Source organism: Beta vulgaris, chromosome 7 (genome assembly GCF_026745355.1).
Source record: "Beta vulgaris subsp. vulgaris cultivar EL10 chromosome 7, EL10.2, whole genome shotgun sequence".
In the NCBI taxonomy this organism is placed as follows: Eukaryota; Viridiplantae; Streptophyta; class Magnoliopsida; order Caryophyllales; family Amaranthaceae; genus Beta; species Beta vulgaris.
Window position 1 is genome coordinate 55,410,757 of NC_079208.1, and position 25,953 is coordinate 55,436,709.

Here is a 25,953-nt window from a genome sequence, read left to right on the forward strand (position 1 = left end):
ACAAAAGATGCTACTGGTGGTGGTGGTTGATGCTTGTTGCGGTGGAAACGATGGTTTTCGGGGGAGTAGTTTCAAAGGAAAGGGTCTTGGTTTCTAGGGTAGGGAAGGAAAATGGGGTGTTTTCTGATGGACAGGGTTGGGGGAGAGGGAAAGAGAATTTCCGATGGTGGTGGTGGCGGTCGGTGGTGGCACTGTTGTGGATGGTAGGTGGAATGATATTGGGTAAATAAAGTTGGTAGGTAATTAGTGTAGGTGTTTAGTCTAATTAAGTTGCCTAATATCTCTTTTAATTGTGGTCCCCAACTTTTTCTTTCTAGTTGCATTAGTCTGTGTGTCGTTTCTCTATGTTGCACTTATTTATAAACGGATGAAATATATAATAAGAATTTATCTTATTCCCCTAAAAATATAGAATATATTTTGATATAAAATATGTTTAAAATTTAATTGTGACCTTTAATTTTAACTAGTAAAAGTTTGTCTAAAGGCCACAAATAACCCAATATTATCATAAAAAATTCACACGTCTTATTTCACACGTTTGAATATAGATATATCCCTCTAGAAAGATAAATCATTATCAAAAATGATATTTCCAAGTTCCATCATTAGCCAAATTGGTACTCTTTTTTTTTTATTAAACTATCTTTTCTTAAAACATCTTCAATCAATAATTGATCAACTACGAAACAATTTTGCAAATTAAGTAGGAGTAAGTATGATTGTATGAAGTTAGTTGACCTAACAATAATATAAATAAAACATAAAAAATGAAAGCTTAGTGTTGGACTGTGATTTGTGGGCTAACTAAATCTCTAATAAAATCCCTAAAGCAGTAAAACTCAACTCAACTCAACTTAACTCTCTCCTCTTCTCCTCTCAACTCTCAAGTCTCACCCACCACAACCGCCGTATGTATTTTCATTCACATCTTCACATGCAATTTTTTGCAAATTTTTACTCTTAACTTATGATATTGTGATATATGAAGTTGCAAAGTATAATGTTCTTCCTTTAATTTGATGGAACAATGTATTCTCAAAGTTCTCATCTACTTTTTTCCAACCAAATGAGACCATATTTATGTTTCAAATTAAGATTTGATTAAAGAAATCAAATGGTTTATAAAATCATGGATGCATACACATTTCACATTGAATTCAATTATTATCAATATCTGAAACCACGAATATTCCTATGATTAATAATACTAATTTGTATGTGTATGTGTAGGTGTGTGGATATGGATGATATGAAAGGAGATAAGCTAATATTAAGGGGACTGAAGTTTCATGGTTATCATGGGGTGAAACCTGAAGAAAGAACACTTGGTCAGAAATTTGTCATTGATGTTGATGCTTGGATGGATCTTCGAAAGCCTGGCATATCAGATCAATTGTCTGACACTATTAGTTATACTGAAATTTACCGGTGAGTTATTAAGTTGTTGATCATCAACCTAATGGTCGCAATCGCAATTATTCAGTTCAGTTAGTTTTCTCTCACAGTTTTAGTTCAGTTCAGTTCAGTTCGGACATATTAAGTTTAATTCAATTCCGTTCAGATAAATTAAATTTAATTCAGTTCAGTTCAGATAAAAAGAACATATTTTGATTATGTTTACGGAACGTATGTAGAACTAAGATTTTGTTTGATTGATCGGAAAACATTTTTCCATGGTTATGATATTTCGTGAAAAAAACATCTTCCAAGTGACATCAGAGTTTTATGTTACATTTTATAACCAAATAGCAGTCTCTAATCTGTTGGACATATCAGTAGGAAGGTTTTCTCTTGGAAAACTACTGTAGGATATTTCGACTCGCAGATACATTTTTTTGTGTGTAAGATTCACTCTGATGGATTCTGTTCCATTAGCTTTAGGGCGTGTTCGGTATCACGGCCAGTTTTCAGTTTTTGGTTTTTATGATTTTAGAATCATATGATATGAGTAGTATTATAAACTTAAACTTGGTCATAATGATAGTAAGGGTATGTTCTCTTCGGCATAAAACAATTGAAGTGAACTGAATTAAAATGAATGGTGATATATGAGAGTAAAAGTATTGTCCAGAGCTGAACCGAACTGAACTCGTTGAACTGAATTGAACTAAAAATAAGCTGGAGAGAACAGATCCTAATTATGCTAACTCTAAAAACTGGAAGCTACTTCTTGTTTTCATATTATGGTTTTTAGTTTTCAAAAAAACTGAAAACAGAAAATGACAACGAACGAGCTCTAATTAGTTATTGCGACAATTTTGATTCCACTTTTCTCGTGACTAGCTACATGGCTACATCTTATATTGTTATGATTGACATGTTTGTGTTGTGTAAAATTACAGAATAGTGAAGGGGGTGGTGGAGGGAACTCCTCAAAACCTTTTAGAGTCTGTAGCTCATCAAATCGCGTCGATTACCTTCAGTAAGTTTCCTCAAATATCTGCTGTTCGTGTGAAGGTTGGAAAGCCTCATGTTGCAGTCCAAGGGCAGCTAGACTATTTGGGAGTTGAGATTTTTCGTTCAAAACCCGCTGATGGACAAAGCTAGCTCACATAGTTTGTCTATGAATAATTTTCCCCTCCAAGTAGAGGTGTTTGTGTAAAACTTGTTTCCGGCGAACAGCCGAGTTTGGTTATCGTCAACTGTTTTAATGTATTACTTTTCCATAAACACAGCAGTTGGATGCAAATGGCAAATTCTTGTAGAAAGATGGTCCAAACAGAGAAGGTCAGAAGGCACATTGCTTGTATTGTTGTACATGGGAGGAGGTGAGTGAATCATACAATTCACAAGGGAACTCTTAACTATATAGACTGGAAATTTCACTTAACGAATAGAAACCACAACAATTCTCGACTAGATTCGAGAGCGATGAGATCAAAAAGTTTATTGTAGTTATAAAAAAGGGCGAAAAGTTACAAAAATAATAGGTATCCAACAATATAAATTGATAGAAGCCACATTGATAATAATCTCTCATTTTTGTGTGGATCTGAATTGAAATGTAAAGTGATTTTGCAGTGGATTATCATCTGTTATTTGAGAGATCTCAAGCCTACAAATAAAACGCATTACAACTCATTGAATGAATGATAATATGAGAGATCTTATTTGCTGCTAACTATAGATCCATTTCAAACCAACACTGGTGTTTCAGGATGCCACTAATGTTTACACAAAATCTTCAGGGTAAAATGTCTATAAATATAGCATAAAAGGGTAAAAGTCATCAAACACTTGGCTAAGAAAGACTCTATCAAGCCATAACAGAAGATGTCTGGCTACTACTTTTGTTCTTTCTCCCCCAAATTGGTGTACTCTCAATGAGCTTATGAGGAACAAGTCGTGATTCCCGTTTCGTGAGCTTCTTGAAATTACTGACTCTGAGTTTCGCTACTTCAGCTTCTTCTTCTGAAGTCAATTCTCTTACCACCACTGTTAGTCTACATTCTGGTCTCATCATTATCCCATGTCTCATTTTTGCATGATAGCTTAGTCTCTTCTTGAAAAATCCTTTGCCAACAAAAGCTTCGGCTACAAAATCACATGAAAGTAAAAAAGGATGTCATGAATTGAGATGGCAGCAGTCCCTGAATGAAAGAAAAACTACTGATATCTAAATTTTAGACATCTAGATGTGAAAAAGAATAGAGTTACAAAGATGCCCCCGACTCATATTTCAAACATTAAATTATCTAAACGTATAAGATGTGCTGTCGTGAAACATACCAACTAAAAGCCGCTCGGGATCTAATCCGTGATTATGAACAGCATTAGCACGAGCCGAGTGGACCACCTGCATATCCACATAACTCAATTTTCAATTTAAATCAAGATCAGGACTAGCATCTCACCATCTGAATTCTCTGCTCTAGCTCTTCAGTTACGTTCCAAATTTGGTCTCAGATAATCAGTAAATGGGCAGTTTAAGTTTTCTATCTAGTCCAGTTTCTATGGAGTGTTAAAGTTTAAGGCAATTGACAATAACATATACTCCCTTCGGCCCATATTAATTGTCACATTGAATGAATCCCTCACAATTAAGAAGTCACCACAATTTTGCTAAAAGAATCCCTTTATAATATTAAGAGTTCTGTCCTTCACATCCCCTCTCCAACTGTCCATTTAAGGAGTTCGTGTTTGGATTTCAAAATCTCATGTATTTCTATTTAAGGAAATGTGATAGATTTGAAATAAAGCTCTTGCAAGATAACTGTTTCTTCTAACACTAAGTAACAATCTGTGTAAAAAACTCAAACCTGATAGACAGTTTTTGATGCCCGTTTCAAAGTCACTTGCAACTGTAACAATGCATCTTCAACACGCATTCCGCGGATCAAAGCAGCAACCAAATTCACCTTTTTAGGACTCTAGAAACAAAAATTGTACAGCATCATTAGACAGGCTGTCACATTAGAAAGAATAGATTTAATGACTATAAATCATAATTATCTTATTGATAGAATGCAACCTCACTCTAGACTTGAGCACATGGATTAAGATGAAAATGGCTTACCAAAATAGCAAACCCAAATACTACACATGAAGCCGACAATCTCCATTTGACTCACAAATTAACGCATTTATACAAACAAACTCCCAGGAGAGATGAAGCTAACTCTGACTTATTGAAGATCCGGATAACAACATTACCTGCTTTATTCCTTTCAAAATAGCTTGAACTGTTGCAGGCTTTGGTTTTACAGCCTGGTTTTCAGTCTGGCCCTCAGTCTTTCCAGCTCTTGCCGCTGAAATTGGGATGAGAGGAGAAGAGATTGGTGTTTCAGAGGGTGAATCTGCAAGCAAAATCCTTGAAGTGGAAATTCCCTGAAATTTAAAGAGGAATCTATATGAATTGTATGCTATATAATACACCCTAGCAATCCAAAGAAGCGTCAATGAAGCTAATAAACGATCAGCAAGTACAAGACCACCATTTATACAAGTGTTCAAAGCTTTGATATGATCTAGATTCGCCAATTCCCTTTATTTTTCCTGCTCGAAAGACAGCTATACCAATCTAAGGTACAAATATACCTGGTGACTAGTTATGAGGTATGTACTTGATGATGGTCATGCAATTTCTTACGAACCCTTGACTACGATATGTCAAGCAGTGACAGAATATACTATGCAATATATCAATAGTGGAAGCGTTGGCCAGTGGACATGGACGACTGCACAAAGGCCCCAAATATCTGGGGCCTCCAATTATTTTTTTTTGTATTAGTATTCAGTAGTCAGTTACTGCAGTACATGTTCTTTACTGTTGGATTCTTAAATTGAATTCGTTGGGTTTTATCATTTGATCAAATATAAAGTTAAAATAATTACATCTTATCTCTATTCCAGATATTTACTCTTAAACTATATATCAAGGCCCAATTTTATGTTAATCACACACAGGGCGTCCAAAATAATTAAGCTACCCCTTGAAAATCAATACTTTGAGCAAGACGCCAAGACCCTAAATGGGAGGAGTAATTATTAAACCTTTGCTAACCCAAAGACAAGAAAAAAGCAGCAACAGAGGGGAAATGATCTGCCTGTCTTGGCTATGGCAAACAATGAGCTGGCTCATGAGCTACTTGAATTCAGTCCCTCCCAGCAAAGGATCAGGAAAGACTATTGATAAACATTAGCAAAATGAAAGAAGAGATCCTCTATAACTAAATTGAAGGAGCTCAGACCCCCTTCTTTAACTCATAGAGCATCTTTCCCAAATTAACAAGCACTCTCCATTACAACTTTGCTGAACCTGATCCCTCCACTATCTTCATTTCCATCAACAAACATCTAGCTTCAGCGCATATGATGTCCCATGCCTCCTCCACCTGAACAATAGCATGCAAAACACAGTCCCGATCATGAGACCATATCACCACTCCCAAGCCTGCACACCACCCTCCCACGAAGCTTGCATCCACGTTCACTTTGAGGAAACCCAACACATTTTTAGTCGCAACTTTTTCTAGAATAGGTACTTGACAAGTTTTCCCACACACACTACCACATGCAATGGTTCTTCCCTCTCATATTAGCATAGCCATTTGCTCCTAGCTCCCCACATTGTCCAAAACTCCAACACAATGCCATCAAACAACAATGCTCGAGCTATCCAAAATTTTCAAAGAAGATCTCAGCGCACTCCCGAGAGACCTGCAACTTCAAAAAATCACAACAGTACCCCTTACCTCCCACACCCAACAGCAAGAAGACAATGCAGTAATATGTGAGCACAGACCCAGCCCTGCTACCACACTTCACACACTGCATCAATCATCAGATTTCTTCCATACAAGCCTTGTCCAAAGTGCAGCATGACAAGCCGCCAAAACAAAAGCTGGATTCTCGGCCCAGTATTGGTCTGCCAGATTGTACTGCAAAGTTCCCTACTCCCCCAAACAAAACCAAAACCACCTCGTAACCTCCACAGTCAACTCAAAGTATCTCTGAACATAAACCGCATTTAATATACCCCGTTCTTTAATATAAAAAAACACACTCAGATCAGGTTGGAGGGCAGCCTCCCACTTAGTGGAATGTTTAGAACCTGCTCTCGTTCAAAAGGCAGATATACCAGCTAATTTGATAATTCTTGCACCTTCCAACTAGAATTGAGCTGATCAATAAGGTCACTGACTCTCAGATTATGGCTGCCCCGAAGGCTGGGGAGATGAACCCCCCTAGATTGTGTATCTTGAAATCCACAGGTCCCTCCAAACTTTCAACTGCAGCCCCTATCTGCTCCTCCGTCTCATTCCCCTCCTCAAAATCCACCTAGCCTCCCAAATGCCTCTAATAATAGCTCAGGGTCAAGCACTCAAGCCTACTTCTTGAAAAAATTTCAATAAATAGCGAACTATATCCTCATTTGAAACTACAGTATTAGAGTTTTCCCAAAATCATCTCTAGCAAGTATTATAAAACTCTGATAAAATAGAATTTCGACCTGAGATGTGGGCTTCCTAATTTGTATATATCAAACGCAAAGGAAGTCTTACAGATAACAACAGCAAGAAGATTGTAATACAACAATCATGGAAAGCATATAAAGGGCTAAAATATAGCTACCAAAGGTAGCACACACATCAAACAACAGAACGAACCCCCACAAAGCGAAACAAGAACACAAACACAAGATGAAGCTTACTAGCTGTTGGAAGTATTGATATAAGGGCCTTGGGAAGTTTTCAAAAGGCAACTTCAATGCCCTTGATTCTCCTGAAACAACAATATATCACCATTACCACCCATAAATACTTACTTTGATGCTAAACTATACAATGTAACATTTAGTAAGAAGCATGAATCAAAATGAAAACAATTTTGCCTCACAATTTATTATTTTGCAACAAAAATCTAGCTCAATATGCACAAATTTAATAGCAGATAAAAACTGATAGTTCTAAAATACCCACCAACTTTAAGAATTGGTGCATGAGTAACAGTATGAAGATTCCGAGAACTTCCATTTGAAATTAAATCTCGTTCCACCCTTTTCCCAAAAACATTGATTAAATGCCGCAAATTGTTCTGCCACCTCATTTTTGATTGCTCAACTGAAGAAAAAAGTTTACCAATGTTTCATTCAACATTCAAACGATGAACCCATCTGCAAACGGATAACAAAAATGGGGGAAATAATACCCACCAAAATAATAGGGATTATGAGCAAACTATGTAAAATTAATAAAGATGTTTGTTTGATGATATCAATCAATATAAGATCTAAGAATTTAACATTATATGAAGATATTAGAGTTTTCAGTAGAATCATGAAAGAAATAAAGATTGGTGGTTTACCTGACAGAGGAGAAAATGGCAATGACGTCAAAGAATAACACTTTGTTTGAAGCTTTGAGACTGAAGAATGAAGAGGGATTTCGGGGTTTAGGGCTTTAGTTACCAATTTGGGGTTTTGAATTAGGCCCAATTTTTATTTAGGTGGGAGTTGAGAATTGAGATTATTGATTCCTCAGTCTGTTTTATAATATAAGTTTTGATTCTGTTTTTATATTAGATGTTGAAATAAGTGGAATCTTGTTTTATTTGAATAAATAGATTCATTTTTATTGGGAAAAACTTGCATCGTTTTTTCTTTTTAACAAAAAATAAAAAACTGAACATTTAGGCTCTGTTTGACACTAGCGTTTGAGGTAGCGGTTAGCGGTTGGACAAGATTGAAATGCTACTTAAGAAAATTATGAGTGTTTGGTAAGGTAGTGGTTGTAGTTGCGGGTAGCAGTTGGAGTACATTATGAGTAGCGGTTGTGGAACGTTACTACAAGTAACATTTGAGATTTAGAGGTAGCGGTCTAGCAAATAAACACTATATAATAACATAAGGTAGAATTGTTAACAAATGTTTTTTATTTTTTTTCCTTTTACTGTTTATTAATTGTTTTATTTTATGGCATTATAATGTTGTTTTACAATAGCAGAGATGTAGTTTAAATATTTATTTTAAAGATAATATATTTTATAAGTATTTTAGTTAAAACTGGTAATATAAAATTTTTGAGGGTTGAATATTTTCTTAGATTTGTACATTTCTTTGAGCAGCTAAAAAGTCGTATACTCCTTTTTGTGTAACTTCTTAGAAAAAATAAATATTGAATTTAGCTATTGAACGAACATATGAAATAGTTTTAGTTCATTTCATATTAGAATGAATGTCATTTATTGTCTTTTACAATTCCAACAGCTACTTTTGCCAAACACTTTTAATTAAACAACTAATTTAATCGCTGATCACTGACAGCTACTAGTAGATAGCTAGCAGCTATCCCCAACAGCTACAACTACTACAACCGCTAGTTTTGCCTAACATGCCCTTAATGTTGCATGGTTTAATGTGTAGAAAAAGTTAAATGGGGTAAACGATTATCCCATCTATATAAGAGCTCGTTTGGTTGAAGCCCATGATTTTGCATTGTCCATGAAATTTTATTTCTTAGGAAGTAAGCATTCTTAAGCAAAAAACGGTGCCACGTGGCGCTCTTCCTAGGGGTGTTTTACTTTAAGTAATCTACGTACAATAAAAAAAAATAGGAATTGCATAGTATAGGATTTGATCCTATGATCTCAAGTTCATATATACTAAAGTTTTAACCACTAGACCAAGTTGTATTTAGTGTTAAAATTTTGATATACAATATTAACAAAAGTAACCACATTAACTTATAAGAGTAACCACATTTATTTATAAGAGTGACACCCTTTTATTGTGAAAAGTAACCACGTATTCATACAAGTAACTCCATTTGTTTATAAGTGTTTGTGCATAAGGGTCAACTTCAAAAGGTCATATCTCACTACGCACTTAATATTTTGGGAAGATTCAAGTTGAGATGAAAATTTGGGTAGATAGCTTTCCAACGCCTGGTCAAAAGCTCGATTCCGATGAGAAACGAGTGAGATATGACCATTTGAAAATGAACTGACATGCTGACAGTATGTCGAGCGCGACCACACCTGTAATTTTGCGTGTGGCCGGCCACACGCAAGACACGTTCTAGGGGTAATATTTATGTTATTATTCATCAATTTTTTTGTTAAATAGGTCAAATAAGTTCCAATGAGGTTCAATAGGGTCTAATAAGTTCTAATCAGGTTAATAAGTTTCAATCAAGTCCAATAAGTTTGAGGTTCAATAAATTGAATCAGGTACAATAAGTTTAATTCAGTTCAGTTCAATTCAAAATTATTAAGATGAAGAAAACGCACTCTTAATTATAATAATAAACCGTCAAAGTTCGACCTCAAACTTTGCCCGTAACTTGTATTTTTTGTTGCCATTTTGCTAATGCAAACGGGAAAGCAAGAAGGCCCAGAAAGGGGTAAGTATAATCTATACGCTGATCTGGAGAAAATCGAGAGCAAAGGTGTTGAGAGAGAGAGAGTGTGTGAGAAGAAAGATGGGAGAAGCTCCTAAATCATACATGGATGGTTTCAAAGGATTTTGGTGTCAAAAATTAGCGTATCTTGAAAACTACACCAGATTTACAAAGCGTGATAAGCCATTACCATCTTGGTCTGAATCCGATGTTGAGACCTTCATCGCTTCTGATCCTGTTCATGGCCCCGTTGTAATTTTCTCTCTCCTCTTTTTCTTTTCTTTTTTTATCTGGGTTTTTGCCTGTTTTTTTCCCTTTTATTTGTGATTTTGAGCTCATGTGATTTTGTCTTGATGTGGGTATGTTTGATTTTGTCTGGAAATTAACAGTGACATTTGGGTTCTGAAATTTGTAGCAGCAATTTCATTGATTTACTGGAATTATCCAATTTTATTATGTATGTGTTTTGGGATTTCAGAAGAAATTTGTTTGTTGTTAATTATGCTGATTAATTGTTTGTAAATTTTTCATGTTTTAAGCTTGTTGATTGGTTTTCTTCATCTGGATTCTGAAATTTGTAGCAGTAATTTCATTAATTTACTGATATTATCCAATTTTATTATGTATTTTGGGATTTGTGAGGAAATTTGTTTGTTGTTAATTATGCTGATTAATTGTTTGTAATTTTTGTCATGTTTTAAGCGTGTTGATTTGTTTTCTTCATCTTTTCAGAAAACGTTGTGAGTTTAGTGGCCACTGGCCAGTGATATATTGCTTGTTATCAAATATGTTCTGCAAATAATGAACAAGTTATGAAAAATCCAGGTCAATTGGTCTCTTATGATCGATTTGCTTTTCGCATTTCTTCATCTTTTTGAGTAGCTTGTAAACGAAACAGTGTGATATAATGTGAAAGTTATTTGTCAATGATACAATGTAAGCAAACTTTAGTTTCACCATCACTGTTTGCGAAAGTTTACTGCTGACAGGTCTTTAGTGTTCTTTTCATTTAGAGTTGGACTGAGTTTCAATTTTGAGCACTAGGTTTTTCTCTTAATAGTTTGAATATAGAGCTTGTTATTGTATTTTTTTTTTTTTTTTGAGGGTAGAGCTTGTTATTGTATTATTTGGTGTGATATTAGCTTATACTTCTTTCTAATCCTTTTCTGTTTAGCTGAAAACTGCCAGAGAAGCTGTAAAGTATGGCCTAGTTGGAAGTGCTGTTGGAGCAGTCACAACCGCGGGTTTTTGTTGGAAACACTCAAAGAGTCCTCATGGTATTTCTTTTTACTACTTTGCATATTCAACTTATACTTGTTGCCGATTTTTTGTCCTGTTTGGTCCACTTACATGGTGTGTAAGATTAGATTGCGAAGGAGTTAATTTTAAGGTTTGATCATGTAGTTTCATTCCTGTGATATGATCGCCTTTGACTTGATAAAATTGCATTTTCCCTGAAGATTCCGTTACTCCATAACGAGAACAACTTGGAAAATTATAGTTCCGAGTATTAGCATAGCAAATATCTCTGGCAGCTATCAGCCTGTTACTTGATTCCAAGGTCAGAATCTGCTATGATTATCGAGCACTTTGATTGGGACATACTTGAAGTATGATCTGTTCAACTTCCAATCTCTCTCCTGTTCCTATAGCCTTCTTTATATTGGGAGTGGGTTTGATATTTCAGATTATCTGATAAAGCACATGTTTAAATGACGCTTGAAATGTGAAATTCGTTTTCTTATATTAGTGGCTGATGCCTGAGTATGCGCTTTTATAGAGAGCATTGTCTGTTAGTGATAAAGGAGACGAAGATTAGACCCATTTGCATCTGTTATTTGGAGTTGAGATACTATGGATGTTTCCTGATGAGATGATTGAAATATGAGCTTTATGAAATGAAGTGGTCATCCTGATAAAATTTAATTGAAGGATTGAAAACAGTAGGGGTTAGAAGGATATAATTATTTCATTTCGTTTTGATAGAAAAAATTTGTGAGGCTACTTGGAGTTGAGATGTTATATATGTTTCCTGGTGAGCATTTGTCTTTAAGAATAACAAAAAATCTTATGATTTTTGTGTATTACCGGAGAAAGAGAGAAGATGGAGGTAAGTCGATGTCAAAGAGATAACCTGAAAGGGTTTTGGATGAAGTGATGCATTTTAAGTGCTTTTTGTTTCTTGGATTTGGTGTATGGCTGTATTCGAGCTAAGTATCATAAGTAGTGATCTTTGCTCATTGCCGTATAAGGATGAGAGTTTTATCATTGAAGGATTTTTTATTGTCGGAAAGGGGAAGAGGGGGTTGGTGAGGTTTAGAGTCTGCTGTTTTTCTTTATTTTTTTAGGGTGGAGACAAACCCATGATGGCTTTTGAAACTCTTGTAACAAAGCTAATTAGAGCTTGCAAGATTCATGCTCTGTGCAAGAATATTGAGTTGCAATCATGCATGGCTCTCTTCCCCTCGGGGCTCAGAGTAAGTGATTATATACCTGTGGTCACTGCAGATATTCCTGAAGTGGAAGGAAGACTATGGGATTGTAAAAAGAAGGATTAATCTGGAAACTTGTCACTGGTCGCATAGGAGCTAGCAACGTTGATTTGAGATCCTTGTTTGCTTGAAAATTCTTCCTGAAATAAACTCTAGTTTGCCACATTGAAGTGCTGAATCTTAGATCAGAATTGGTGTACTAAGACTTTATCAAGTCAAATGATTATCAGATGTTAGTTACACTGGTACACATTAGTTTATGTTGGCTCTTCTTTAAGACTTCAATTGTCAGTAAGCAAACTTCATGGAAAGCAATGCCATTGGACTGAAGTTAAATTATAACTCTGAAGACCCTCCCTCCAAAAGATGTTAACAAGTTTCACTAGCAGCATTTATCATAAGTGTAAACTATAAGATTCATTAGATCCAATTTGGGCTTGATGTCAATTGTCATTTATGATAATGAATCACTTGTGATTGGGCTTGGTCCTGTCATTTTTGGATTGTGAGTCACTCATTCAGTTTAAGATGTCAAATTTTGGTTAGAACATTAGGTGTAATGTCATTATTTTTTGTCTAAAGAATAATCGATTAGTTATATTAACTTAGCGTTTCATGGGTTTAGCCATTCAGGTTAGTCAGATTTAGTATTTTGGTTTGGGTTACAGGGCCTAAATAAAATTTTCTAGATGTAGAATACATTGAGCAATAGACAATTTATCAATATACAACTTATCTGTTCTTTTTAAATTTGTAAAATCAAACGCCCTAAATGAGATCTTTGTTCACTGAAAAACCCTTCTGCTTAATGTTCTTTTGAAAATTGTCAGCTTCATTTCATAAATATATGCATCAGTCATAACTCTAATTTGTTTACTGGAGGAAATCCAGCTGCATGCAACAGTAACAGTGACTCAACACCTTGTCTTGTGAGGCGAAAGTAGGGAGCTCGGCGGGGCTTGGATCTTGTGCTCCTTCACTATTGGCGTCTTTTGTTGTGAAAGATGGGCCTAAACCCGAAACTAAAACAGACTAGATATATTAAACAACATATCCCGAGAAGTTAGCCAGACCCCCGTGCTTGGTTAATCATAGCGCCAGATAATTAATTCAAGGCATATTTCAACATCTCTACCACCTTGGCCCTTTTTTTGGTCGCCTCTATCATCAGGATGCATCTCTATGTGTCTTTGAACATGATTGGTGTTTAGTTGAGTGGGGCAAAGGAGGAAGTGAAAGGAGAAGCTGAAGAGTGTGGATTGTGTGTTTCACGTTTGCTTTTATTGAAGTGGGGTAAAACGAGGAGTTAGGATCCTTGCCATGGTCCATTTTCTTAATTGATGGTTGGAATTGCTGATGGAGGAAAATAGATGAAGCTTTGGGATCTTACTTTAATGCTAGATTAGGTGTCATAATCTTAGCATAGGAAATGGAGAGAAAGGGGGAGGGGTATCGGAAGGTAATAAAGCTAGGGGAAGGAAGCATTTATGAACTCTATCAATATCGTCATTAGAATATCACTCTGCTATCCCATCTGAACGACTACTGATTATTGACTATGCATGACATCGAGTCCAATATGGATCTAATCATCACATACCTCATAGTTTAAACTTACACTCGTGTAGTTGTGGTCGAATTTATGCCTTGTTAACATGTTTCTGAGTGAAGGTCTTCAAAGAGATTTGAGTTATCCTAAAAGTTGTTGGCGAGTTTCATCTGCATCCATTCGGGCCTTAGCCAAAATCTTTTAAAAGTTGAGGAAAGCTCTGAAAGTTGCCTAGTTGTGAAGGTCCTTTGATAATTATTGACAACATAGATGATACAACACCCTTATGATCCCCGCTGAAGCCATAAAGATTGCTGATGAAATCTTTTAGAAAGACATTAGAATTTCTTAAACAATTTTGGCTGAAGGGCTAACACATTCCATCCATGGCTACAACAAGATTTTGTATTGTTTCAATGCTCTTCCAACCATTGAATAAACATCCGAATTGACAAGTGGGTAATATAACACAAGTCGTCAACCTGCTTAAAAATTGTTTCTTTTATGATATAAGATGCCAGATTTTCTGATGGGAAAGAAGATACAAGTAAATTTGTTGGACTGTAGGAAGACTAGTCTTGCGACTCTTGCCATGATAATCTTCATAATATTCTTTCACTCCTCTTTGCTTTTATCAAGCTACCTTTCAATAGTGAATCAAGAGTATAAGAACACTTTGGATTAATCAAGTAGTATTTCTCAATATAACCTCTTGTCGTGCCCCTAATAAAGGAATGATTCTTTACATCTCATGTTACTAATTGCCAAACGGCCCAAACCTAAAGCCTAATACATCATCTGTTATTGTAACCCAAACCTTGCTAACAGAACTCGTGATTAAAGCCTAATTGTCACTATGAATGCTTGCTTATATCATAGTATATGGAAAGTGAGGAATGAAGGATTTTTGGGAGCAGAAGTCTCAACTGTTAGCCGTACTGTCAAACTGATTCAGGAGATCTTTCGATTTAGAGTCAAGGCTATTACGGCAAAGAATGTTTGTGTACCTGATATTGAGGCTGTAACTATTTTAAGGGTGTCTATCTGGGCTCGTAGAATGCCCTAGGATTGGTGCTTGTTCTACAATACCTTTTACCCAAAAAACACATAACAAAACAAAACTCATGCATTGTCCTAGGCAGCTGCAACATAATGCAACTGGTGTTGAATCTGCGTGAATTGGAAACCGCAAATTACTTATCGTGCTCGCTTTTGTAGGTGCGGTACTTGCTCTTGGCGCTGGAGCTGTTTTTGGATGGACATTCGGACATGAAATTGCAAACCACACCCTACAACTTTACAGATTGGACACCATGACTGCACAAACTAAGTTTATGGAATGGTGGGAAAAGAAAACCGATGGAAGATCTTAAACCATTTGATCTTAGAACATTTCATCGTGACATGCAAGGTTAAACCTTTTTTCTGCTTTACCAATAAATGTTTGGCACCAGTGAGTTGCAATATGTAGTGGTTGATTTTTCTTAAAAAACTTTGATCACATGAATTCCCTGCTGATTGATAACATAGCAAAGTTGATCAACTGATTTTCTGCAATGTCTCAGGTTTTTGGGTTGAATGAAATATGAATTTGCTCCACATTACTAAGTTTTGACATGATATTATATATATAGACAGTAAATGAAATTATTAACAAGTGCATGATCTTTCCATAATATTTGATTTTGGTAATTGTATTTAATTTGTTTGGAAGCATGAGATTCCAGATTATTAGCAATTTCAACTTTGAGAAATTGGTGAAATTCCATTAGCGATTATGTTTAATACTTCCTCCGTGTCGTTTTAAATGCAACAAATGAATATTTTACATCTCACAAAAAATACCCTTTTGTTGCATTTAAAACGAAACGGAGGAAGTAGTACCCGTACGGCTGTACCCAAAAAGAGAAATGACAGAAATTTCAAGAGATTTATTTGCCTCTTATAAATTTTGCACGGTCACATCGACGCAAAACTCCATTGTTTGAGGCTAGTCAAGAATTTAGAAATTTAGAGGAGATGGAATGAAAACTGTGTAACTTATTTATTGATACAAAAATATCCCTATTAAATATATTTGTATAGAATAACTAGAATCTGTAACAAATATAGTTTCCCAAACATATTTTAATTCCATAATGTTTCTTAATCATAATGTCTCCCTATTAATTAAAATTCTTTGTAATCTTTAAAAAAAATCACTAATATGGACAAAGCTTTCTTTTTGTTATTATTGAAAGTTGAAACAATAGGAGTTGCTTGAGGTCGAATATTATGATGATTAGGAAACTACAAAAGAGGGAATCTTTGGCTAATAATATAATTTCCCCCTCTGGAGTAATTGCTCGTCTCAAAATAACAGGCTGGTTGTCCTTATAAATAAACTAGAATTTTTTGCACGCGATGCGTGCTGGAATTTTTTTTCGAAACAGAAACTCGATTTTCTTCGGCATAAGAGTCAAAATTTGAACATTAGACATACGAAGTATAATTGTTTTTAGTTGCAAAATTTGATTGGTTTAGTTTCTGTCACTTAAGTCTCTCACCATTCTTTTAGTTTTTGTTTTTTTTTTTTTTTTACTTTTCAAAGTTAAATTCTATGAACAAAATAGAAATTGTATTGCATTTATTTATGATTTCTAATATTATAATTTTTTAGTTGATTTTTGAATTAAGTTAGAGGTGATCATTTTGGCCCGGCCCGTTTTTGGGCCGGGTTTTGGGCAGAATTTTTCGGCCCGCAGGCCGGGCCGGGCCCGGTCGTTTTTTTTTTTTTTGGGCGGGCTTTGGGCAAGCTAAAAACGACTTTTTAGTCTATTTTTTGGCCCGGCCCGTTTTGGCCCGCAAAAACCCGCTAAGCCCGGCCCGAAATAGCGGCCTTTGGGCACAAAAATCCGGCCCGAATTTAGGCACGGCCCGGCCAATGGGCAATTTTTTTGGCCGCGGCCCGACCCGAACCCGGCCCGGCCCATGATCACCTCTAAATTAAGTACAGTACTTCATAAAGTGTAAAGAAAGTAGACACTTTGATTTCAAGTCAATTTTTTAGTTTGTAAGTGAATTTTCAAGTTTTTGCAAAGTTTTCTCATTTTAGTGATTTGCATAACGTAAATTATGCAATTTTATGATTTTAGTTGACTTGTGAGTGATTGTTATAGTTATATTTTTGATATTTTTTGTTTGAAGCCCCCTTTGATTTATAAGTGAATTTATAATTTAGAATGGGAAGGAGGTGACGTAGTCTCTTCATTCGGGGACATCATAGCTCCCCCTTCCCTTATATAATAGAGATATGTTGTTCTTTAATTCTTGAATGATATTTTACATAAACTTTTTTACCTTGATAATCAATTGCTATTATATAATAGATAAAAATAGGTCCAAATATATGTAAAAGTTTCATTAAATATAGGAAATACTATAAAAAAGTAAATAAGTTTTTTCCTTGTCTAACTTCTAAATTCTGATTTCACTACAAATACACCTCTATTTTTTTTATCATGACCCACCATTAATTGTGAATGGTTATTGAGAATAGTGATTTGTAAGTAAATTTTTGTAAATGTTTTTGTATGTATTGACGTTCTAGGTTATTAGCTAGTTTTAGTTTGTATGTTAATTTTACGTTTTAATAAAGTTTCCTGATTATTTGAGTGATTTGTGTGATTTTTATAACGTGATTTTCTCAATTGTATGGGTGAATTGTAAAGTTTCCTCTTTTAAGTGATTTGTGAGTGAGTGTTGTAAATTTATTTTTGGTAGTTTTATTTGAGTGTCAGATTTGATTTTGACATTTCTTTTGTAATTTAGAAAGAGAAGGGGGGCAAAATAGGCGTTTCAAAATAGGACACCATTGCTCCCCCCTTCCCTTATATAATAGAGATAAATAATGGGCAATTCTCATAAATCAAGACTTTGAAAATTTTCATATTGTCCATACTCCATATAATATCCTTAAATCACAAAATCTAAAGAAAAACAATATATATATATATAGTAAAGGTAAGGAGAAGGCACCTTAACCGGACTGGGATCCCGCACATGTCAATTTGGCATAGGTTTGCAGGCAAGGTCCCTTGGTAAGGGGAAATCCTCACCCTCAAAGTGCCTTTAGCGGGATTTGATCTCACAAGGACACAACCTCAAAGTTGTGAGATACAAATCAAACCACTAAGTCAAGTATTACTTGGTTACTCATATATATGGTGTAGGGCTAAAAATTAAATGGGTAGAAAATACTTGATTATGTACTTATGATGTTTTGATAAATCTAAATTTTTTATCTTGCAAATCGTATCGCAAGTAAATTGTCCCAATTGTTCAATCATTTGATTATCGGAGTAATTCTTTGGTAAACAATCACTATGAGTCACAAGAATTTGATCAATCCTTTTTTTCTTTCATTAAAGTGGAAAACTGAATAAAAAATTCTCCTTCTTCCTCATCTATCGATAGGTAAATATGTTTGCAGGATAGAAGTTTTGGATTCGTTTAAAACGTAATTCTATAAATTGGATTCGTATACATGCAATTTGCGATGCACCACACCATTAATTGTGGTACAATATGGCCGGGTTACGAATTAGCATCATAAAAGGGCTATTGATCAATAATGTATACATGGTATTACTTTTAAGAATTACTAAGACGGTAATGAGATTATAATTACTGTCTGTTCTCTTCGGCATAAAACAGCTGAATTGAATTGAATTGAATTGAATTGAACTGAATTGAACTGAACTGAATTGAACTGAACTGAACTGAAATGAATAGTGATATGTGAGAGTAAAAGTATTGTTCAGAGCTGAACTGAACTGAAAATAAGTTGGGGAGAACCGGCCCTAATGTATACATGAGAATACTGTTAAGAATTACTAAGATTGTAATGAGATTATTATTAATGATATATACGTAGGACCTATTCTCCCCGGCTTATTTTCAGTTCAGTTCAGTTCAATTCACTTCAGCTCTGGACAATACGTTTACTCTCACATATCACTATTCAATTCAGTTCAGTTCAATTCAACTGTTTTATACCGAAGAGAACATACCCACATGTGAAGAGAGACAAGCACATCTGAAAATTACTGGTAGTACTGTACCTATAGGGTTGGTCATAATGTCTCTGCATCATTCAATAAGTGTATGAGAAGCCAAACACAAAGACTACTGCTAATCATATATAATATTAAAGCAAGAAAAAAAATCCAATGTGGCAGTCCCATATTTTTTCTTGCCTCTCATTGCTCTTTGATTTTTCGACCCTTCTCATTCACTTGCCACGTGTCACTTATTAAAGTAATTTTGCAAATCCTCTTTGATTGAGGCAATGAAGCGTGTATGGCAAATTAGCACCAAATCAATTCCTTCCAAATTCTTCAAATGTGCTGCTACTATATTATAATTGATTCTTCAACATGGTTTGGTGATTCTTTCCAAATATTGGGCTCTTCTTCAAAACGTATGATTCTTCAACATAGTTATAATATAGTAGCAGGCAATTCATTTTGTATTATGGCTATCAAATTCTTCATCTTCCTATTATTATATATGATAAACAAAATAATTTCTTCCATCTCACCACATGTGATTTTCATTATTGCTTAGGGATTGAGAAACTTATGCTTTATTTAATAGAATTAGGGATTAGGCTTTGAGAAGAATGCAAAATTTTGAAGGAATTGTGTTGATGTAAGAATTTCATCAGATTATAATTGATTGTGATGAATCGATGATTGATAGATGTCGCCCCGTCTAACAGCAGCTTCATCTCTTGATGCGAGAATTATGGTGAATGACATCAATCTTATTGACTTTTTTCAAATTTAAATTTTGTAGAAATTTATACAGATTTGGAATTTCTAACAAAATTGAATGTTTGAAGGAGATATGAGGATACATATACACTTTTTCTGTATTTAGTGATAAATATTGTACATGCATTACCATCTTATTTCTAAGCTAATCATTCATTAAGTTATGGCCTGTTTGTTATTATTTTTTATTTTGAGTTTTTACAAAAACTAAAAAGAAAATATGTAAACTAGAAAAATATGTATTTAAAAAAAGGTAAGTCAAGAAATATAATCCAATTATTTTCAAGTACTTTATTTAATTTGCAAGAATCTTATATTATTTTGAAGATATATGTTTGTTAACTAAAGGTTTGCAATATTTTTTGGGAAAAAAATTAGTTGTACGTAATTTAGGTAGTGCTTTTTCTAAATAATGAACATAAAGCATCTAACTTTTTAGTGGTATGAATTACATTTGAAGTGGGAGAATTACATTGATGCAATGTTTTCCATTATATCATATCAATATTTTCAAAAGGATAGTAATATCAATTACTATTATGCAAACATCAATCAAACTTACATGTGTAATATTAGTTAGAAGGATCTAAAGAAAACTTATATGGGGAGTAAAGCAGATTAATAATAGATAAAAATGAAAAAGGTTTCAAAAAGATTTCAATTTGTAACAAAAATTTGAATGATATCAGTGACCACCTAAATAGAATAGAAAAATGATCACTTTGGTAAACATAGCCCGATTGGAAAAGTTACAAAAGTATGTAAGGGCCTGTTCTCTTCAACATAAAACAGCTGAACTGAACTGAACTGAACTGAACTGATTGGAGCTGAACTGAACTGAACTAAGCTGAACTGAACTGGACTGATTGGAGCTAAACTGAACTGAATTGATCGGAGCTGAACTGAACTGAAAATAAGTTGGGGAGAACAGGCCCTAAGGGATGAAAAAGGAATTGTAATTTCTTGACAATAGTTAGAAGAACTAAAATCAATAATTTACCATACTTTTAAAATTCATATCTATATTTATATATACTATTATCTAAAGCAAAATTCTAAATCCTACGTGGCAAACTCATGTTTACCAAGCAATTCAACGCTGGAAGGATGTATATACGAAGTTCAATCTATATGATATATGAACAAAGCCATGGAGGATGTATCATCATATAGATTATTGAACTTCGTTTATTGAGCAAAGCCAAGTTCGAAATTATGCAAAAAAAAATCATAACTTGCTTATGTAGCTTCCGTCAATCAAGGAAATAATTTGCATATATGACATAATTGATGTATTGCTTATTGACTAAGAAGAAAACAATCAGTAAGAGAATATAATTTATGTATGTGTTTTAGGGAGTTGGAGTTTACATATCAACATTTACTTTTGAAAATATAACTTTTTTTTCTGAATAATTCATTTACCGGAGTTAAAAAATTATAAGGATCTATCATATGTTGATCCCTGATCATGGGCCCTTTTCCGAAAAAAAACATAAGGCATTTTATATGCAGCTTGATTTCTTTGCCACATATATACCATATAAGTTAAACAATATTACTAAAAAACTCTTTGAATCTCAACAATATAAAAAAGATAGGCAACTATTAAGTTAAATAAAGTTAGGAGTTAATTAGGTAATCAGTCAAATAATTAAGTATATATTAAGAAAATAATATGAGAGAGTATTATATTTATTATTCGAAATAAGTTATAAGTCAAAATCTTATAACACATTTAGTGGCGAATCCAGGATTTTACAACTGGTGAGTCACCACTGTCCACAACAAAATGTCAATCAATAATGAATGCATGAATTTAAAACTTCATAAAAGTTTCAGTCTAGAAGTAATACTCCGATCCAATTTTCCGAGATTTAAACCATATTCATAAAAAAATGTATTTTCATTAAAAAACCATAATAAAATTAAATATGAACTAATACAAGATACTCAAAACACGAGTTTTCAAATATAAAACTAAAGATCAACTAATTTCAAGCCAATTCGTACATTGGTACCACAACTTGAAGTTATTCACCACACCCATCAAATTTTTTAAAAGATTAAAAATGGGTCAATGAATATTAACTACATCAACTGCTAAACACACAAGTCATAAGCAATTCTCAAGGTAAATAAATACATGATTATAAAACTTTAAATCATAAGATACTATTTATACAATGATTTGGGAAAACAACATAAAATCTTAAACTTATGGAACAAAATTTCCCGCGCAATTTGCACAGGTATAATAGCAAATTAAAATTTACATCTATGTATATACTTATTTTTTTTATTCCTAACTTTTATATCATTTATTTGATAGATGAACGGGTTAAATATTTTCACCCTAATTTTAGGAGAAATAACATAAAATTTTAAATTTATAAAAGAAAAAACTCCCCATGCAGTTGCACCTGTATAAAATTAAAATCATCACTAAGTGATCAGATACCAGTGGGTGGCCAAATATGATGCATTGGTAGTGCAAAAAGGTAGAATAAGACTTCATAAGTGGTTGTTGAAACCGGCGTGTGGCTGAATGTTATTGGTGGTGCGAATTGTGATTTTATCTGAGACTCGATAGGAAGCAATAGACAGAACAAATACTATTCCTATCAACTTTTAAAAAAAAATATAGGTAGGTCATGTGATCATCCACCATCGCATTAACTACATCAGCTATTGAACACACGAGTTATAATTCAGTTTGTAAAATAATCTCAAAACATGATTATGAAATCTTAAATCCCAAGTTAATATTCACCAACATGATTTTTAGGACAAACTTCTTAAAATCTTCAATTTATTAGACAAAACATTTTCTGTGCAAGATGCAGATGCATCGGGTTACTGTTATTTCCAAAAGCAATGTTGGAGAAAAAAATATTTATCCAAAGAATGACACGAATCACGTCTAACTTCACTAAATTTCCTATCATATATCAGAGACGGCAATTTACTTTAATTAATGATTTGTTTTGCTATGACTATAAATAAAGTCAACAGACAAACTCTGTCTCATGTAGGCATGTATCTTCAGATACCTGTTTTCAGCCATGGACAATTTTATGATGACATTTTCAGAATTATGAGCAAAATAGGTCTCAAGATCCTTCTGTTTGATAAAAAAACATTATTTGCATGAAAATACGCCAAATGTAGTTTACAAGGAAGTGTTCGCAAACATATCAATTGATTTGGAAATTTCATTTGTAATTTTTGTTCATCACCACTCATACTTTATATTTTATGGTTTTGTGTAATATAGGAAATTAAGTCAATGTTATTATGCGACTTCCTTTAAATATGCAACAAAACAATAAATACTCCCGTGCATTATGCACGGGTCTTAATACTAGTGTTGCTATATGCCTATAAATAATAATGATTCTAATTTATAGTTCATAGTAGTATTTACTCTTGTAAACTTGATTGAGAGTTCGTTTGATTCAACTTATTCTGTTTTATCTGATCATATCTTATCTTATCTTATTTTATTCTGAAATGAATGAAGATAAGTTAACAGAACATCTGATCTGATATAATCTGATATGATCTTATCTTATCTTATCTTATAAGATTTTAAATAAGTTAAAATAACTTAAACATAACATGATCTGAGTATTGCTAGATACCTATGAATTATGATAATTCAAATTTCATATGATTGTTAATAAAGACAATAAAAGTTCATATGTATGAGACATTCTCAAGAAGTCTTATTAATAAGGACAAGCCGCCATTCACAATCAGCTTAAGGTTGCACATGGAATTGTTTGTTCATAGGAACTTGCATGGTTAATGGTTATGCTCACCTGCTAAAAGCCTCAAGGCATGGCGACCCAAACTCATCCCATATGTTGGCCTTTTTTTAATGTTCATGCCTTTTTTTTTTTGTTTCTTTTATATATATCTTGTAAACTTTAGTTGGTTTACACGCTTAATTTTTAAAAAGACATTGAAGTGAAGACATGTTAGGTTAATAATATAGATAACCTAAGTAAATATTAAGCAATTTTTTTGGGGTGGTGTAGTATTTCTTTATTTTAATTGAATCGAGTTTCACCGACCACCATTTTTAACAATTTAACATAGCTAAAATCCAGGTTACTAAATAGTATAGTCATTTAAGCACAAAAAAATAGAAAAGCAAAATCTAGTCACCTTTACACTACCTACACCACTATCTCAAGCTCTCCTCCTCACATGTAAGTTGAAAACTGATTTTTCTCGACTCATAAACCTGCAATGTGAAATACTCAACTACTTCGAGTCTGAGTCGTATCGTGTCAAATATGTGTTCGTGTTAATAACAAACGTGTGGAAACCTATTAAATATGCTTATGCTACCTGATTAGTTAGATATGTCGAAATCCTAGATGCTAATCCAACTTGTTTAATTAAGCGATTAGGCATATTGACCTATTTTAACCTGTTTAAGTTCAAATTTGAAAAAAAAATAATTAAACAATAATTTAATTTCTTATGCCTCATTTGTTGTTCCATTGTATTAGTTCATGTGGACAACCCTTAGTATATTGATATTTTTAAAAGTAATTGCTATTATGTTAGCTCCTGCCTTTACATTGTGCTAACATGTCAATATCTTTTTATATGTATAATTTAAATGAATACAGTCATATGAGGTTCATGTTAAAAAATCTCAGCAATAATCCAACCCTTTTATCAAACAATAAAACTCAAGTTCACCTGTTTATATAAATGGGTCAAAGAGGCTCGACGAGAATCAACTTATATCGTGTCAGGTTTGTGTCGGTCAAATCAAGATTTGTCAAATCGATGATATGGATTATTCTAATTCCATTAAACTTGCATAGTAGCGACACCCGACACCTAAGAGTTGATGTTGTAGTGTAATTATCGTCCTTTTAAGGAAAAGTTACTATTTTTATCATATGTCTGAGTCAATCGTAAATATGGTACATACAAAACTGACTAGTTGACATGTGAGCGAAAATGTCTCAATTAGAAGTCTTAATAGTCTATTGGCCATGGGCCGGGCTGGCCCGCGGGCTGCCCGAGCCCGACCCGGCCCGGCCCGCTGGCCATAACATGGGCCGTGGGCCTTGCACGTTTGGAGATTTGAAATTTCGGCCCGGGCCCGGCACGAGCCCGTGGGCCTTGTAATTTTTTTTTTCCAAAAACTGTGATTTTTGGACCAAGCCCGCGGTGAGCACGAGCCCGGCCCGCCAGTCCCGTGGGCCGGGCCGGGCCATGGACAAGGATCCCACAATTTCAGCCCAGCCCGGCACGGCACGAGTTTGATGGGCCACGGGCCTGGCCCGGCCCGTATTCCACTTCAGCCCGCGGACCCAGCACGGCCTGTGGCCAGCTCTAGTCTATTATAACTAAATAAGCTAATCAATTCAACAAAATATTAGTTTCACTTGAGATTAAAATTTAGTGAATTCCAGTTATGTAATCTTGAAGCAGTGTTTCAAATAATGCAGCAATAATTAGCTTTTATGGCATCTATGAAGGTTCTGGTCTTTCATACAGCAGACCTAGATCCAATTAACCAACGGTTCTCATACAAATAAACATAAATAGAGGTCTATTTAATTAATAAGATATCATTAGCTTAGTTGTAAGTTAGCGTGTAACAAGTCTACAGGTCAAAAGAATCTAATCAATATTTTTATATTCCAAGCTACCATGTTAAAACAACGACATATAACCTTCCAGCCAAAACAAAGAAACACACCAATTTTCAGGTTACATTACCTTAACGGCCCGTTTGGTAGTCGTTAATAAATTGCGGTAATGGGAATGAATTTTAAGTATAATTTTATTAGGGAACCACCCTTAAAATCTCCATGGGGAGGCATTTTTTCTCCATGGGCAAGCAATCTCACCCCTAAACTTGTGTTTTTGTTTCCAAGGGGAAGCAATTTTCATTACCACTCATTACCACCCTACAAGGTGGTATTGGATGGGAATGAAAATTCAAGAAGGCAAGTGGACACTTTAGGATAAATTAGCATTACCATGGTAATGGACAATGATATTTTTCACAAATTTACACACAAATTCATTCCCATTACCACCATTTATTACCAACTACCAAACGGGCCGTAATAGTTAATACGTTCTTAATCATGCAACTAATGAAATTGATGATTGTGTTAGCAATTATATTAGCTGTTTTGGTGGTTGATATTATAATTTTTTTATATAATTAATAGTTTAATTTACTGTTTATATATGCAATATAACCCACGAGC

General features: G+C 34.2%; 3 protein-coding genes across 4 annotated transcripts; 2 read left to right on the forward strand and 1 right to left on the reverse strand.

The window, feature by feature from the left end:
* The first annotated feature begins 754 nt into the window (after nt 1-754).
* On the forward strand, nt 755-2,673 carry LOC104899878 (dihydroneopterin aldolase 2). The gene is made up of 3 exons (XM_010687169.3): nt 755-911; nt 1,234-1,431; nt 2,346-2,673. The coding sequence occupies exons 2-3, from the start codon at nt 1,244-1,246 to the stop codon at nt 2,548-2,550; spliced, it is 393 nt and encodes a 130-aa protein (XP_010685471.1). The 5' UTR covers nt 755-911; nt 1,234-1,243; the 3' UTR covers nt 2,551-2,673.
* Nucleotides 2,674-3,000: 327 nt separating this feature from the next.
* On the reverse strand, nt 3,001-7,963 carry LOC104899879 (hypothetical protein). 2 transcript variants are annotated; one of them, XM_048648196.2, is made up of 7 exons: nt 7,810-7,963; nt 7,425-7,618; nt 7,157-7,227; nt 4,657-4,830; nt 4,263-4,373; nt 3,733-3,799; nt 3,001-3,537 (listed from the first exon to the last, which is right to left on the reverse strand). In XM_048648196.2, exons 2-7 carry the CDS (start codon nt 7,549-7,551, stop codon nt 3,260-3,262), a joined length of 828 nt encoding a protein of 275 aa, XP_048504153.1. In that variant the 5' UTR covers nt 7,552-7,618; nt 7,810-7,963; the 3' UTR covers nt 3,001-3,259. The 2 variants fall into 2 exon arrangements, with proteins under 2 accessions (XP_048504153.1, XP_010685472.1); XM_010687170.4 differs by having other exon boundaries at nt 7,425-7,565; nt 7,810-7,957.
* Nucleotides 7,964-9,802: 1,839 nt separating this feature from the next.
* On the forward strand, nt 9,803-15,482 carry LOC104899880 (hypothetical protein). Its single transcript, XM_010687171.4, has 3 exons — nt 9,803-10,094; nt 11,017-11,119; nt 15,102-15,482. The coding sequence occupies exons 1-3, from the start codon at nt 9,924-9,926 to the stop codon at nt 15,254-15,256; spliced, it is 429 nt and encodes a 142-aa protein (XP_010685473.1). The 5' UTR covers nt 9,803-9,923; the 3' UTR covers nt 15,257-15,482.
* Nucleotides 15,483-25,953: the final 10,471 nt, after the last annotated feature.

What these genes read in the sequence shown, in the direction of transcription:
- LOC104899878 (XM_010687169.3), top strand. Translation starts at nt 1,244, where the DNA reads ATGGATGATATGAAAGGAGATAAGCTAATATTAAGGGGACTGAAGTTT. An exon ending in AGTTATACTGAAATTTACCG is followed by an intron (nt 1,432 to 2,345) that starts GTGAGTTATTAA and finishes GTAAAATTACAG; the next exon opens with AATAGTGAAGGGGGTGGTGG.
- LOC104899879 (XM_048648196.2), bottom strand. Translation starts at nt 7,551, where the DNA reads ATGAGGTGGCAGAACAATTTGCGGCATTTAATCAATGTTTTTGGGAAA. An exon ending in TGCACCAATTCTTAAAGTTG is followed by an intron (nt 7,228 to 7,424) that starts GTGGGTATTTTA and finishes TTGTTGTTTCAG; the next exon opens with GAGAATCAAGGGCATTGAAG. An exon ending in ATCAATACTTCCAACAGCTA is followed by an intron (nt 4,831 to 7,156) that starts GTAAGCTTCATC and finishes TTTAAATTTCAG; the next exon opens with GGAATTTCCACTTCAAGGAT.
- LOC104899880 (XM_010687171.4), top strand. Translation starts at nt 9,924, where the DNA reads ATGGGAGAAGCTCCTAAATCATACATGGATGGTTTCAAAGGATTTTGG. An exon ending in ATCCTGTTCATGGCCCCGTT is followed by an intron (nt 10,095 to 11,016) that starts GTAATTTTCTCT and finishes TTTTCTGTTTAG; the next exon opens with CTGAAAACTGCCAGAGAAGC. An exon ending in ACACTCAAAGAGTCCTCATG is followed by an intron (nt 11,120 to 15,101) that starts GTATTTCTTTTT and finishes TCGCTTTTGTAG; the next exon opens with GTGCGGTACTTGCTCTTGGC.